This window comes from Protopterus annectens, chromosome 6.part0 (assembly GCF_019279795.1).
Source record: "Protopterus annectens isolate FY-2018-M chromosome 6.part0, PAN1.0, whole genome shotgun sequence".
Taxonomy (NCBI): Eukaryota; Metazoa; Chordata; order Ceratodontiformes; family Protopteridae; genus Protopterus; species Protopterus annectens.
The window spans coordinates 379,071,094-379,086,330 of NC_056737.1; the positions used below are offsets into that span (position 1 = coordinate 379,071,094).

General features: G+C 46.6%; 1 protein-coding gene across 1 annotated transcript in view; it reads right to left on the minus strand.

Moving 5' to 3' along the window:
- FAM177A1 (family with sequence similarity 177 member A1) overlaps positions 1 to 15,237 on the minus strand; it is a 201,181-nt gene that overhangs the window by 94,254 nt on the left and 91,690 nt on the right. The window contains exon 2 of the mRNA XM_044073525.1: positions 13,033 to 13,206. Within this exon, the coding sequence (XP_043929460.1) occupies positions 13,033 to 13,206 (174 nt within the window). The remainder of the gene's footprint in view (positions 1 to 13,032; positions 13,207 to 15,237) is intronic.

The following is a 15,237-nucleotide window of genomic DNA, read 5'->3' on the forward strand; positions in this document are numbered from 1 at the left end:
CTTTTGCAATGTAAAACAGTGATGCAAAAACCTTAAGAAATCACTATATGCTCCCTCATTGCTTTAAATTCTTCTTCCTTCTTAATGTAATTTCAAGTCCACTTCTTTTCTGGGCACCTAAAGGATTAATTTTGAGCCATTTATCTCCTCTGCCAAACACCTTCCAAGTTTTCATATTTCCATGCCTCACCTCCCTGTATGCTCTTGTCCTCAACATATTCTTCCCTACAATGCACCCTTTCAGACTTGGTTCTCTGTCGGTTGCTGTCTCCTCTTCCATGACATCAGGGGTATAAAACATGCAGCAGACGCCATTTTATTCAGGTTTTCTTGCCCCAGATGTCAGGTGCCCCCCAAATGGGGAGCAAAAAAATATATATATATATATATATATATATATATATATATATATATATATAAACAGAAATATACATAAATGCACTTTTAGCAACATAAACTTTACCTTCATCTAAAAAAAAAATACACTTCAAAGGCTTTAGTGTCTAGTGAAGGGAAGAAAAGGTATAGAAAGGGGAATGGCGGGTGGGTAACCCAGACTGCAACAGTGAATACACTCGAACATATACATTTATGGTAAGTGTACACAACTGTACTATGTTCTTCGTGTTTCACTGTTGCAGTCATTACATTTGGGTAGAATCCCAAAGCTATAGATGGGAGGATGGAACTAAACAGCATTAGGAGCATCTATAAGGCCCTGCAGAACTGCAGTGGCAAAGCCTGCCCTGGATTTGGAGAAGTGAGGCAAATGATAATGCTTTGTGAAGCTATGAACAGAGCACCAAGGAGAAAACTTCTAGAGAATGTCTGATTGGAACCCCTCAGAGAAAAGCTGCTGAAGTAGAGGCAGCCCTGGTGGAATGTGATCTGATCCCCTTAGGCACAGGTTTACCATGGTGCAAGTAGCAGAAATGAATGCAGTGGCTTATCCACTTAGAAACAGTCTGCTTTGATATAGCCTTCCCCTCTGACCCTGCAGCAAATGCTACCAGTAGTTGCTCAGACTTTCTTAGAGATTTGGGCCTGTTTAAGTAGAATCTTAGTTGTCTGTGTACGTCAATGAATGTAGAATCCACTCCCCCTTGTTTTGCGGATTTGAGTAAAATGTTGGCAGGTGAATGGTCTCATTACAGCAGAGTGACGTCTCCAGGCGTTTCTGCAGTTACACCCTACTGCTCCTCTAGGCGTCAAATATTACCTGTTCATATTTGCATTACTTCCAAAACCATGTTACATACAAGGTATCAGAAAATTTTATCTTGAAGCACACATGATAGCAAACACAATTGTATTGATATAGGACATCTGTCAATGGGTATTTGTTAAAAATGTAAGGTGATAACTTTAACTTTTAAATGCTGAAGCCACGCCCACTAGGAGTTAAAGGTACACACTCAAAAGAGCTCTACTGGAGGGAATGAGTTAAGAGCCACATTGGATACCACCTTAGGCATAAAAGAAGGATTGGTCCTGAGGGACACCCTGTCCGGGTAAAATATAATAAAAGACTCCACTGCCATGAGAGCCTGTAGTTCTAAAACTCTTCTTGCTGAAGTGACTGCCAAGAGAAAAGCTGTTTTCCAAGATAGAAATTTTATATCTGCAGTAGCTGCTGGTTCAAAAGGAGGCAGGGTGAGTTTTTCCAGCACAAAATTGAGGTCCCATGCAGGAGTTGGTGATGATCTGGGAGGCCTTACATTTTTGGCCCCTCTAAGATACCGTTTAAGCAGAGGATGAAAAAAGAGGTGAGGCTCTGTGTTGTAATGAGCCGAGATGCAGAGGCATAAATTTTTATTGAAGAAAAGGATAGGCCATTGTCAAGCATCTCAGTCAAATATTGTAAAATTTGAGGAATATTGGGCTTTGTTGCGTCTGTTCCTTGTGCTTGGTTCCAAGCACAGAATCTCTTCCATTTATTAGCATACGATTTTCTAGTACTAGGCCTTCTGGCTTCCAAAACTACATCCATTACAGATTTACTGAGAGGTGGTGTTTGAATAATTAATTGATCAGCCATGCTGCAAGACTCAGAGTTTGGAGCAGAGTGCAGAATTTGGTTGCTCTGCTGAAATTAGAAGTTATGTACTTACCATAACGTTCCATCTGAGTAGGTGGATTCATTTGTCTGCAACCTGTGGGTTACGGATCCGATCCGGCATGGTTTATCCAGCTATGGATCTGACCTCTTAGCTCCTCCCCTCACCCATAATGCCCTGCTCTCCCTACATGACCTCAGATCGAGTTTGCCCTGAATCAAAATACCCTAGAAAAGGGTAACACATAATATGCAGGAAACTGACAAGGCCAGGGGGATAGGAGGGCGGGATGGTTGCAGACAAATGAATCCACCTACTCAGATGGAACGTTATGGTAAGTACATAACTTCTAAATCTGAAGTAGGAGATTCATTTGTCTGCAACCTGTGGGACAGAGTCCCCAGCTACCTGAATCTTGGGCAGCCATCATGGAAGGATATTCCGGAGCACCGCGGAGCCAAAGGATGCTCTACCTCTAGATGTGATATCCAGCTTGTAATGAGAAATAAAGGTATGAGATGAAGCCCAAGTGGCTGCTGAACAAATGTCATCCAGAGGAATCCTAGCTTTAAAGGCCGCTGAGGTAGAAACTGACCGGGTCGAATGGGCATGGGCTCCCTCCGGTGCGGGCCTCCCAGAAGCTTGGTAAGCTAAAAGAATACACTGCGAAATCCAGCGTGACAGGGAGACTTTGGAAATTGGCTTACCCAGACTGAATTTGGCAAAGGAAATGAACAACTGGTCGGATTGCCTATGACCAGCTGTCCTGTTAAGATAAAAACGAAGCTGCCTGTGAACATCCAAGGAATGCAGCTTGTATTCACCCTTGTTCTGATATTTAGGAAAGAAAACAGGGAGGTTAATGGACTGATTAATGTTTGCTTCTGAAGCTACCTTAGGAAGAAAGGAAAGATTGGTCCTGAGGTATACGCGGTCGGATGGAAGACCAAGTAAGGAGGCTTCATGGATAAGGCTTGAAGTTCGAAACTCTTTTGGTCAAGTAATGGCTACTAAAAAAGCAGTCTTGAGGGATAAGAATTTAAGATCTACTGTGGCCGCAGGCTCGAAGGGGGGAGCGGTCAAGGCCTGAAGAACCAAAGAAAGATCCCATGGTGGAACCGCCTGCTTGACAGGGGGTCTAAGGAGAAAGGTGCCTTTTAGGAAGATTTTACATAATTTGGCGGACATAAGCGGTCCAGAGTCATGACCAACATGATAGTGAGAAATGGCCGCAAGCTGCACTTTGACCGTGGAACTACTGGCACCATCATTAAAAAGAGTGGTTAGGAAGTCTAGCACCAGAGGAAGGGGAACCGTGAAGGGATCTAGACCCTGCCGCTCCGCCCAAATGGAGAATCGTTTCCATTTACTGCGGTAAACTTTTCTGGTAGATGGTTTATGAGCCGCTACCAGGATGGCCTTAACGGGGGACAAGATACCGGGAGTCCTAATTAGGAGTGGAACTGGAGCAGCCAAGCAGTTAGCTTCAGGTTGTCCAGATTCGGAGTTGGTAGGTTCGATGGGTGTGATATCAGATCCGGAATGGGATCTAGAATCCAAGGTGGATTCACAGAGTGAGACCTTAGGTAAGGGAACCAGATCTGTCGAGGCCAGAATGGGGCAATGAGGATCATTCTGCACCCCAACCGAGAGGCTTTCTGAAGAACCTGGAGCATCAGAGGCAAAGGGGGGTAAGCGTAAAGAAGACCGGGAGGCCAAGCATGCACCAGAGCGTCTCTCGGGGAATCCCCTGGAGGAGGGATTAGAGTGAAAAAACTGTCGCTCTTGGTGTTTAAGGGAGACGCAAAGAGATCGCAACAAGGAGTTCCCCACTGTGCGAAGATACGTTTCGCTACTTGAGCATTGAGAGACCACTCATATGGGGAGAGAATGGTGCGACTGAGCTTGTCCGCAAGGATGTTGGACCGACCCGGAATATGTGTTGCGATGAGAAAGCGGATGGTGGAGATCGCCCATTCCCACACTCTCATGGCTTCTCAACATAAAGGATAAGACCTGGTTTCCCCCTGTTTGTTGATGTACCAGACCACCGACATGTTGTCTGACTGAATCGAAATTGTTCCCAGGGGAAAAAAGGCCTGAAGTGCTCGCAACACCAAGAGCACTGCTCTCATCTCTAGAACATTGATATGCAGGGAGGTCTCAGAGTCGTTCCACGTGCCTTGGACCGTCCGGCCCAAATGCCCCCCCCCCCACCCGAGGCGGGAGGCGTCCGTGGTCACCGTGGCGAGAGGGGGAGAAGCACAAAAGGGGCGGCCTCCGTGGAGATCCTGTGAATGGAGCCACCACAAGAGAGACCACTTGCAAGCCTTGCTGATCGCAATGGGATGATGCAGAGGTAGAGCAAGGTAAGACCACTGAACTTGAAGTGTCCACTGAAGGACCCGCATATTGAACCTGGCGAGTGGAAGAAGAGATATTGCTGCCGCCATGGACCCTAGAGCCCTCAGGACCAATTCCGCCGGAACTGAGCTGGAGTGGAGGATGGCCCGCACCTGGAGTCGCAGATTCCGAACTCTGTCGGCTGTGAGAAAGGCTCTTAACTTCCTCGTGTCTAACCTGGCACCTATAAAATCTATCAACTGAGTAGGGGCCAGGTTGGATTTTCCTACGTTTATCGTGATGCCCAGGCAGGGAGCTAGATGAAGAAAGGAGTCTCGCGCCAAGGATAGTAGATGCCTTGTTGGGGCGGTAAGAAGCCAGTCGTCCAGGTACGGAAAGACCTGCACCCCCCTGAAGCCTCAGGTGGGCCGCAACCACTGCTAATACTTTGGTGAACACCCTGGGGGCTGTGGTGAGACCAAAGGGAAGGACCCTGAACTGGTAGTGACTGGCTCCCAGCCGGAAGCGAAGAAACCTCCTGGAACGGTTGTCCATCAGTATGTGGTAGTACGGATCCTTGAGGTCTATAGAGCACATCCAGTGATTCTCTCCCAGAAGGGGGAGGATGGATTGCAAAGTGACCATCTGGAACTTCTCCTTGGGAACTGCCAGGTTTAACAGGGACAGGTCTAAAATTTGTCTTTGGTCCCCCGTCTTTTTTGGCACTAAAAAGAACCTGGAGTAGAACCCTGATCCGATCTGGTCTGGGGGGATGGGCTGGATGGCTCTTTTCCCCAGCAGATGGCCAATTTCTGCTGAAGCGGCCTCCCACTGACCGGGTGGAACATCGGGGAGGGATTTTAGTTTTGGAATGTGACGAAAGGGGATCTTGTATCCTCTGGATATAATGCGGAGGACCCAGCGGTCTGATGTTATGGACTCCCATGCCGCTAGGTGCTCCGAAAAATGCCCACCGACTGCCTCCAGAGTGGAGCAGTCGGGCAACCCCTCAGGGCTGCTGCACGGGCCGTTCAGAGAAAGGTTCTCTGGACCCGAAATTCCTGGGAGCCCCTCTGCCCCTGGGGCGGCGTCCTCCCTGTCCTCCTCTGCCACGGAAGGACTGGTTGTCCGGAGCGGGTTGGGATTGCTGCGACTTCCGGAACCACATCTTCTTCTGGCCCTTTTGGTTCCTACAGTAGGACCTCTGGGGCACAGAGAAGCGGATTCCGACGGCAGACAGCGTCTTCCCGTCCTTTTCTCTCTGGGTCAAGGTGTCGCGAACCATTTTGCCAAAAAGGGCAGATCAAAGGGGGCGTTCGCGAAGGACGCCTTGAAGGGCTCCGTGAAATCGCAATGGCGGAGCCAGGCCTGGTGTCTAGTGACTAGGCCTATGCCTGCAGCTCTAGTGGCTCCCTCAGTAGCATGGGACAGCAACCGCATAGAGGTATTAGTCACGGACTGAAGAGTGGCCATACGGGTGGAGTGCAAAAGTTTGTCCTCCTCCGACATGGACTCTGGGGGGGATGCAGCGTATTCTTTAATAAGATCGCGCTGCATCCTGATAACATGTGCCAGATAGTTCAGCGCCCTCACCGAGAAGGTCGCTGAACTAAACATTTGCTTCCCCAAACGGTCCATCATCCGAGACTCCTTGCTCGGAGGATGGACTGAGGGACTCTCCTGGGAGAGTTCCCTCTTGGTGGCTGCTGCCGTCAACATGGCATCTACCGGAGGCCCCTTACTCCAGTGGGCACGGTCTTCAGGGGGGCTAAGGATTCTGTCTGGCCTTTTGGGGATTGGCTCCACGGTGTCCGGTTCCTTCCACGCCCTGGTGGTAATAAGGTCCACCAGGGGGTCGGCAGGAGGGGACACCCAAGAGGTAGACAGGCCCGCTTTGAATGCCTCCAAGAACACAGACTCGTCCGAGGAAGACTTGGGGGCAGACCACCCACTCCTTATGCGAAGCATTTCCATGATGTCTCCAAAGGAGACATCCTTGGGGGGTGATCTTGGGGAGCCTTCCCCTTCCTCCAAATCCGTGTCTTCAGTTAAAGACTTGGGGGAGTCTATGTGCCTCCTTTTACACATATGCTTGCGAGGTGCCTCCTCTGGGGGGCTGTCTGAGGAGCCCTCGCAAGCAGTGTCTTGTTCCAATGGAACAGCTTGGGGCATTGAAGCGGGCTGTCCCAGTGGCCGGATGGCGGAAGCCTGACCCAGTGCAGATGGAGCGCGGGAAGGAGCCGAAGCAAGTGCCGGGGGTCCGGAAGCCCTCAAAAGAGCCCTCTCCACTACATCAAAAGCCGAAGGGGAGCCAGCCTCGACCAAAGGATCCGAAAGTCGGCTCCCCCTCAGATCCGAAGAGTGGATCGGAGCCGGCCCCGAGACACTCTGATCCGAGGGACCAGTGCGCTCCGACACAGACGGCGCCGAAGGCACACTGAGTCCCCCGGATCCGAAGCTCGGAGCCAGGCTCCAAGAGGTTGGATCCGAAACACTCTAGGGCAGGGTCGGATCCGAAGTACCTAGTACTATCGGTGCCGACCCACCCCCGGCTCCGAAGCTGCCCGGCTCCGAACGCTCCGAACCCGGGTAGCAGGTCGGAGAAGGAGCTATGGGCTTGAAAAATGGGGTCGAGCTCCCCCCCCACAGGGGGGGGGGGGCAGGAGCACTCCCATCTGCATCTGGGCCTGGATGAACCTTCTCATCATCCGGTCCAGATCGGCGTCGGAAAAGCTATATGTAGACCTCGAAGAGGCTACCGAGGTAGGTCTTGAATGCCGCCTCGATAGCCTCGACTGAGATCGGGCCTCCTCCTCCTCAGGCCCCGGTGAAAAGCAGACCGGGGACCGGAGCCGAAGGGGGGGGGGGCAGAGCCAGCAGCAAAGGAGGCCGGAGGAGAAGCCCGCTTAGCTGGCGGGGCAGAAACGGAGGTCTCGGCCCGCCACTTGTGGTGCTTCTCTCTCCGGTCCTTTTTTCTTGCCTCCCTCTCCTCCAACCCAGCAGCGGGAGGTTGAGTCCCAGGTGGAGGACAGGGAGCAGGTGAGGAGGGGACTGTAGCAACAGTACCCACCACGGGAGCGGAGGCCGAAGCAGAGTCTGGGGGCAGAAATCCCGCCAGGACCAGCTTCGACCTCCGCTCCTTCAATGCCCTGGGGTTGAACCCTGCACAAATGGAACATCCAGAAGTGAGGTGTTCAACCCCAAGGCATCAAACGCACCGAGTGTGGCCGTCAGCAGGGGAAAGCTTATGGCCACACTCTGAGCACTTCGAAAAAATTGCCTTTGGGGCTTCTGACATAACTAAAGTCTTTTTTTTTTTTTTTTACCAAAGAAAAAGACAAGTAATTAGTGCTAAACTAGCACACACACAAGGCCCCAAAACAACACACTCAAACAAAACTCCGAACCAGCGAGGGGAGGGAATTAAAATAAAATATTAGATGTAAAATTTAAACCCAAAACTATCAAAAAACTAAAGGAAACCTAACACAATCACACAGAATTAACTACAAAAAAGCAATTTAAAGCTTTTTATGAGTTTTAGAAGCACTTAGCTGAAGAGCTCAAGACGATCCAACTGGTTACCAGCGCTGCAAACTAGATCTGAGGTCATGTAGGGAGAGCAGGGCATTATGGGTGAGGGGAGGAGCTAAGAGCTCGGATCCATAGCTGGATAAACCATGCCGGTTCGGATCTGATATCGGATCCATAACCCACAGGTTGCAGACAAATGAATCTCCTTCTTCAGATAAGTAGATAAGGTATTTGAGGCAAGTACCATGGAGGAAGTAGAGACATTTCTTAGAAGTGGGTACCAGTGCTGGCGAAGCCAGTCTGGAGCAACTAGGATCAATTTTGGTTTTTCCTGTCTGACTTTTAGTAAGACTTTGAAGAAGAGAGGCAGAGGGGGAAAGGCATAGACCGATAAGCTTTCCATGTTTTTTTGTGATGAATTCTTGTGCAGAATTTGCCCAACTGATAATTTTGGGGAGAGGCAAATAGATCTATGTCTGGGCTCCCCCGTTTCTGTGTTAACATGCTGAAGATTTGTGGATCCAGTTTCCATTTGTGCAGGTCCATAAGATTACTGCTTAGGTCGTCTGCCAGAGTATTTTGTTTTCCTGGCAGAAATGGAGTTTGAAGATGTATTTGGTACGTCAAGGCTGTGCTACACAAGGCCATGGCTTGTCTGCAAAGGGGGTAGGAATGTGTACCCCCCTGCTTATGTACCACATAACTGTGGTGTTGTCCGTCTTCATCAGTAGTTGTCCTGGATGAAGTAAGTCCTTTAAGGCTGTCAGAGCATTCTGAACAGCTAGCATCTTTCTGGTTGATATGCAAATGCATTTTGTTTGGGGTCCATTTGCCCTGAATGCATTTCCCCGCCAGGTGGGCCCCGCAAGCATAGTCTGATGCATCTGTAGTTAGGGTTCGAGTGGCAGGGGTAGAGTGAATGACAGTCCCTTGTTTTGGCGACATGTCTCTGCCCACCAAAGAAACTCCTGTTGTAGGCAGGGAATGAGAGGAATCATTGTTTCCAGACTGTGACAATGTTGACTCCATAAACTTTTTAGGTACCACTGAAGTTTCCTCATATGCAGTCTTGCATATGGAATTAGTAGAATGCAGGATGCCATGAACCCCAAAGCCTGCAAAATTTGTCTTGCACATAACTGGGTTTTTGTTGCCATTTGTTTGAAGTACGTTGTCAGTTGTCTTTGTTTGTCTGGCATAAGGTAAGCCATCTGGGCAGTTGTATTCAAGCTTGCACCCAGGAATGTAATTATTTGAGAGGGTACCAGTTGTGATTTATTTTCGTTTATGGTGTACCCTAGGCATGCTAGAAGCCTTTTTACAAACACCAGATGTTGAAGAGTGTCCTTGTCCTCTGCCTGAATGAGACAGTCATCCAGATAAGGATAAATTTGAATGCTTCTTTGTCTGCAGACTGCAATTACTGGTGCCAGACACTTTGTAAAGACCCTGGGCGCAGTAGATAAGTCAAAGGGCAGTGCAGAGACTTGGCAATGCAAAACACCAGCTTTGAAGCAGAGGCATCTTCTGCATGATTCCCTTATTGGGATATGCAGGTATGCCTCTTAAGTCTAAAGTTACTAACCAAGCATTCCTGCCTAGCATAGGCAGTAGCTGTTGTAAAGTCAGCATTTTGAATTTTAGAATGTCCAGGAACGTGTTCAAAATCGATAAGTCCAGAATTGGACGCCATGAATTGTCTTTTCTGGGTACCAGGAAAAAAGTCTTGAATAAAAACCTTGTCCTTTTTCCTTTTCTGGTACCGGTTGAATATCCCCCATATCCATGAGGGACATGACTTGTTTCTGGGCCTCCGCCTACTGGTTTTGTGGCAGATCCGGCCATCCGTTTGGAATTGGCAAAGTACGGAAATGAAATCCGTACCCCTGGGATACTATGTTTAATACCCACTTGTCCTTGGTAATTAACTGCCAATTTTGAGCATGAAGTGCTAGTTTTCCCCCCAAGGGGGCTGCCAAAAAGTAAATGTTTTGTGATGGTAGAGGAAAGTCATTGAGACTGCTTAGTGTAGGGTTGCGCTTTGTTTCCTCCAGTTTTGGAGGTGGAGACACCCCATTGCTTTGACCTGTAAGAACCCTGTGATTGGTATCTGGAGCCTTTTGAGTGCCTGGATTTGCCTTGAGTGGCTCTGTTGGACACAGGAAAGGACCAATTTTTAGTAAGCCAGTGTCTACTGAACCTGGGTGGCTGCACTTACAAGAAATTATTTACAGTTTGCATAGATTTAGCTTGGTCTTCCAGTTTCTTTAAAACCTCTTCTGCCTTATTACCAAACAGAGTATCATGCTGCAAAGGGGTATCCAACAATTTAGCTTTAACATTATCAGGCAGATTTTACTCCTTGAGCCAGGCATGCCTTCTAATCACAGATCCAGTAACGGCAGCCCTACAAGAGGCCTCCAAAGAATCAAAACCACATTGCAAAGTATGCTTTCCAACCTGTTCTGCTGAATGCAATAATTCCTGTAACACTATTTTCCACACAATCAGAAATCATCATTTTCCGTTTCAGTAAGCCCATAACATGCTATTGATATTTAAGCATATGAAACTGGCAGTTTAAGGCCCTGATTGCCAAGGTTGCAGACGTATAAACCTTCTTTCCCCATCTATCCAGCACCCTGGAATCTCTCTGTCAGAGGGGGGGTAGGATTTTTGGCTGTAGAGGCCTTTACACCCTTGGGACACTGAGAAACAAACAGTCTCAGGATCAGCAGCAGGATCTTTGAATAGAAATTTGTGGGAGTCAGGAACACTGTAATATCTGTCTGGCTTACTAGGAGAGCCAGAGGCAGCGAATTAGGAGCCATGCTCGACTCCGAAAACATATCAACAATGTCTAATACAGGAGGTATTGCCAAAGGCCTATGCTGAGGAAGAAGGAAGTCCCTAAGCCTCTTTTTTGATTCAAAGAAGTCCTGACTCTTCCAATGAAAATGTTCCCTTAAAGTATGCAAAGTCTCTCCAAAAAAAAGAGAGATCCTCAGGGGGAGATGCAGATGGGATGGATTCCTCTGCATCAGAATCCTCATAGGGTGGAATAGAAAATTCCTGATCAGAAGAGGAATCAGAAGAAATGGAAACCTGATCTGAAGATTCATAATCAGTGCCTTGCCTAGGCCTCTTAGTAGGGGGGGTTGGGAACCCCTGATCAAGGTAATTAAATCCTCAGCCATTTTGATAATCTGTTTTTTTTAGGCATAGGGGCCCGAACAAGTGGCTCAAGAGTCGGTTCTTTAGACATAGAAGATGTTTTTGACCTTGTTTTTGAGGCTGGAGGTTTAATATAAAAATGTTGATGCCTGAAAACACCCTCAGAAGCCGGTGCCTGCTGAGCGGCTCTGGACCCATCCAAGGGAGAGACATCCGCGGGTTCAATACTCTGAGAAACTCGCGGCATACCGGACTCCGAATGGGTCTCTGTAGAGGCCTGCGACTCAAAAGTAGTGGGTATCAGGGGCTGCGAAAGCACCTCACTGAATACCAGCGACTGGCTTAGGAGAAGCTTTGTCGTCGGTTTTGGACCTTGGTCTGTCTGTCTTTTTCTTTGCAAACTCCGGTAATCGGACTGCTAACAGACGACATTTCAGGATAATTAAATCTAGAACCAAAATATTTAGAAGCAAAAATATACAGACGCTTAATAGTGCGTTGGTTAAATCTAGCACAAAACCGACAGCACGGCACGTTGTGATCTGGGCCTAGGCAAGGAATACAGTACAAATGAAAATCCTTATGAGGTATTTGCTTCACACAAGTAATGCAATTATTAACTTTTACTGACATCGGTAAGGAGCAAGAAAAAGTCTCCCCAACGGGGTACTTAGCTTTAGTTTGAAGACTTCGGTTCCGAAACTCGAATGCGAAAATTTCAGGAGTCGGCCGACTGGCACTTGCGAACTGCTTCTGCTTCGGGCACCACTCGGCAAGAAAGACGGAATAAAATGGCGTTGGCTGCATGTTTTATACCCCTGACGACCTGAAGTCATGGAAGAGGAGACAGCAACTGACGCAGGACCCAAGACTTTGTTATTCAGGCCGACTGAGGGCAACCTGCCAGCAGATTACCCAAATGTAATGACTACAACAGTGAAACACGAACATCTGGCCAGTGCACCCCTCATCTCCACCTCACTAGTCTCTTTCATCCTGCTCAAAACTATACAATATCTTAATCTGTCCTTAACTTGTCTGCTGTACCAACCATCTTCCTCCTGCACCCTCACAAGAGGCATTCCAATACGTTAACTCACTTTTTTGACAGAATGCATGTCCATTCTTAATATGTGCAACATATCATAATCAAAGGCAGACAGTATACCTCTGCTGTGATCTAACCCATTCTAATCTTAAGAGTTAAAGTAGACCATGCTCCCTAGTCTTCATTCTCATCTTCTCTCCAATCCACTCCACATTTTATAATGTATTACACTGGATCCCTCCCTTGCATACAGTGCTACCCCCTAACTGGTCAGTCCGGAAAAATTAACTGTGGAACCACCACATTCCACTCTTGTCATTTTCCTAAGTATTCATTACCTCTGCTACATTCACCTCGACCCAAATTCATAACAGTTTGTAACTCCCAATCACTTTCCCAGGCTTCCTGCACTATACAGTAACACCCCTATCACTTACAATTTAAAACTACCCCCTTCTCCCTTGTATGTTCATTTTAACCAACAATTTTAACTATCTAGTTTAATACGAGACAGTTGTTTGGAAAAAAAATTAAGTTACTACCAATTGTAAAAGGCTATTTTTTTACTTTTACTATTAGAGAGTATCTGTTTGGAGAAGTAGTAAACATGACCCCAAGTGTCAAAGATCACCATAGTACATTTTTTTCCAAAACATTCTACTTTTAAGTTTTACCTTTAAGCAGTATTAAAGAAGTAGAATCTAAAGTTATGAAACAATTACCACTCCTGTTAGCTTAAAGGCAAGAATAATGCTTTTCCTTTAAAAATACATGCATTACCAAGAGGAAAAAAGTCAGCTGCAACTTGCTTTTAAAAGTGACAATTCTGCAGCAAAAGATTAAAAAACTTATTACTCTCAAATACTTGAAACTTACTGGGTCAACAGAAGGGAGCAAATCTTTTCTCTCTTGCACTTCCTCATCCTCATCTGTGCTATACTCTTCCATGGTCTCTCCACTAGCAAAGTGGATGATTCTTCTGGGAATTTTCTTCTTCTTCCCAGTATTTCCCAGCTCCACATTTTCAAATGCTGTGCCTTGTGACTGAAGCTGTAAAATCATATAAAAAAAAGGCAACGTTCTTTTTATAAAAAAGACAGAGCAAACTGCTACCATAATTAAATACCACAAACACTTATAACGGTTATGAGAGACAAAAAACACAACTGCTAAAATAACACACATACCACTTGGTGTATACCATTTTAAATGCAACTTGTACTACTTGCCATTTGTGTGTTCTTGCTTATATCAGCAACGATCTACCAACACTAATTTTCTTTTATATAGACATAGCTTGCAATGTTTTCTTATATATCACAAATATTTCAAAAACACTCAGTACCTGTCAATATCCCCTCAAATATTTTTTAATATTGGATACGACTCTATAATGTGGACAAACATTCTGCTTATGTCCTGCACAGCAGAAAACAGTCCCGAAAACACAACAGAACTGCTGCACGTCACCAACATGAAACACAAAATGTGTCTGTTGAAAGGGCATTTCTGACCAAGGTCAGTGTCCCTGAACCCTATCCCCATTTTGAAACTAAATCCTAAGCAATCATGCATTCTCCTCTTCACAGGCCACATCTCCACAGTCAACATTATTAGAAGAGACTTATCTACTTGCCTTTTGGGGAACATTTTTTTTTTTTTTTTTTTTTACAGCCAGTTATAGCTCTCTTACACACAAAGATTTTCTGGATCCATTATGCATACAAGTGTGTTACATTCTTGTAGTCTATAGTAGGTTAAACATCTACTTTTCACCCAGTAAAAAAGAACACAGTCACTCATAACACCCAATCTACTCAGACTGTATAAGAATTAGGCAAAACCTGGGGAAAAAATTAACCCCAGATCAAATACAGAGAATGACCCAAATTAGTGGGGCAGTAATTATACAACTACTGCTTTAAAATCTGTCATCTTGCTGCACAGGCAAATGAACTTCACAGAATCATAGGAAGTTGCTAACATATTAGCCCCAAGACCCTTACAAGCCTAGCCAAGAATTTAGCCAGTGTTCCAACAAATCAGCACCCTATGCCACTGTCCAGCAGGGACACTGGTGGAGTCCCTGGGGTGTATTTTCTGTTCCCCATCCAGTTACCCAGGTTGTGCTTAAAAAGGGTTGAAGTACTCAGCCCAGTGGTTTTAACCTGCACCTCAGAAAAGTACATCTCAAACAGAGGCCCCAAGAAAGATCCCTGGGGTACACCTACGAGTCTACTACTTGAGGTGGCTACCACTATTTTGACTAGATGGGTTCCATTAGTGAGCCAGTTTGCTAGTCATCTGGTAAGATATGGCTTGGTGCCTAGTTGAGTGCGTTTATCATTGTCTTGCAGATCAGGCTAGTTAGACAGATGGGTCCATAATTTTCTGGATCAGTGGACGCTCCAACTTTGTGCAAAGGGTTGGCAGTGGCTGTCCACTCAGCTGGGACAAAGCCGGTACTCAAGCTTTGGTTGAACAGAGTCCCAAGGGTGCTGCAGGTTCCTGCCCAAGTTCATGTAGAATGCAGCCTTTGCTGTTATTGGGTCACATGGAGGCTCTATTTTTTGCCTTTGACAGGGCAGTGATTACTTGCTCCCTAGAGATGAGGGGAGGGGAGCAGGTACTAGGGATGTCCTGATTTAGGAGCCCTTGACCACCAGTTTCAAGCAGATCTGGGTGCTTCCTTTGAGACTGCGGAGATATGTGAAGAAGGCCTTATGATTGTCTTCAGTAGATGTGGCCAGTTTGGACTCAAGTTTACTTTGGAGGATTTCACTAGTGATCTTATTTGCTTGCTCAGGCTAAGGAGATATTGCTTCTAATTAGGCACCTGCTCCTTCTTGGTCCTGGACAGCAATTTTTTTCCTTTTATTATAGAGTTTATTTATTGCAGACGTCCACCAGACAGGTCTACTCTTCTTGAGGAGGATGATTTCATCCCGTCAGGTATTCCTGATTCCATGCAGCTATATAAATGCTCTGATCCCTGTCATATGATAGGAACCTCATCTGACTGAAACCATAAGACTGAAATTTCAAAAGACTAAAAAGTCACTTGACCGAAACCCATAATAC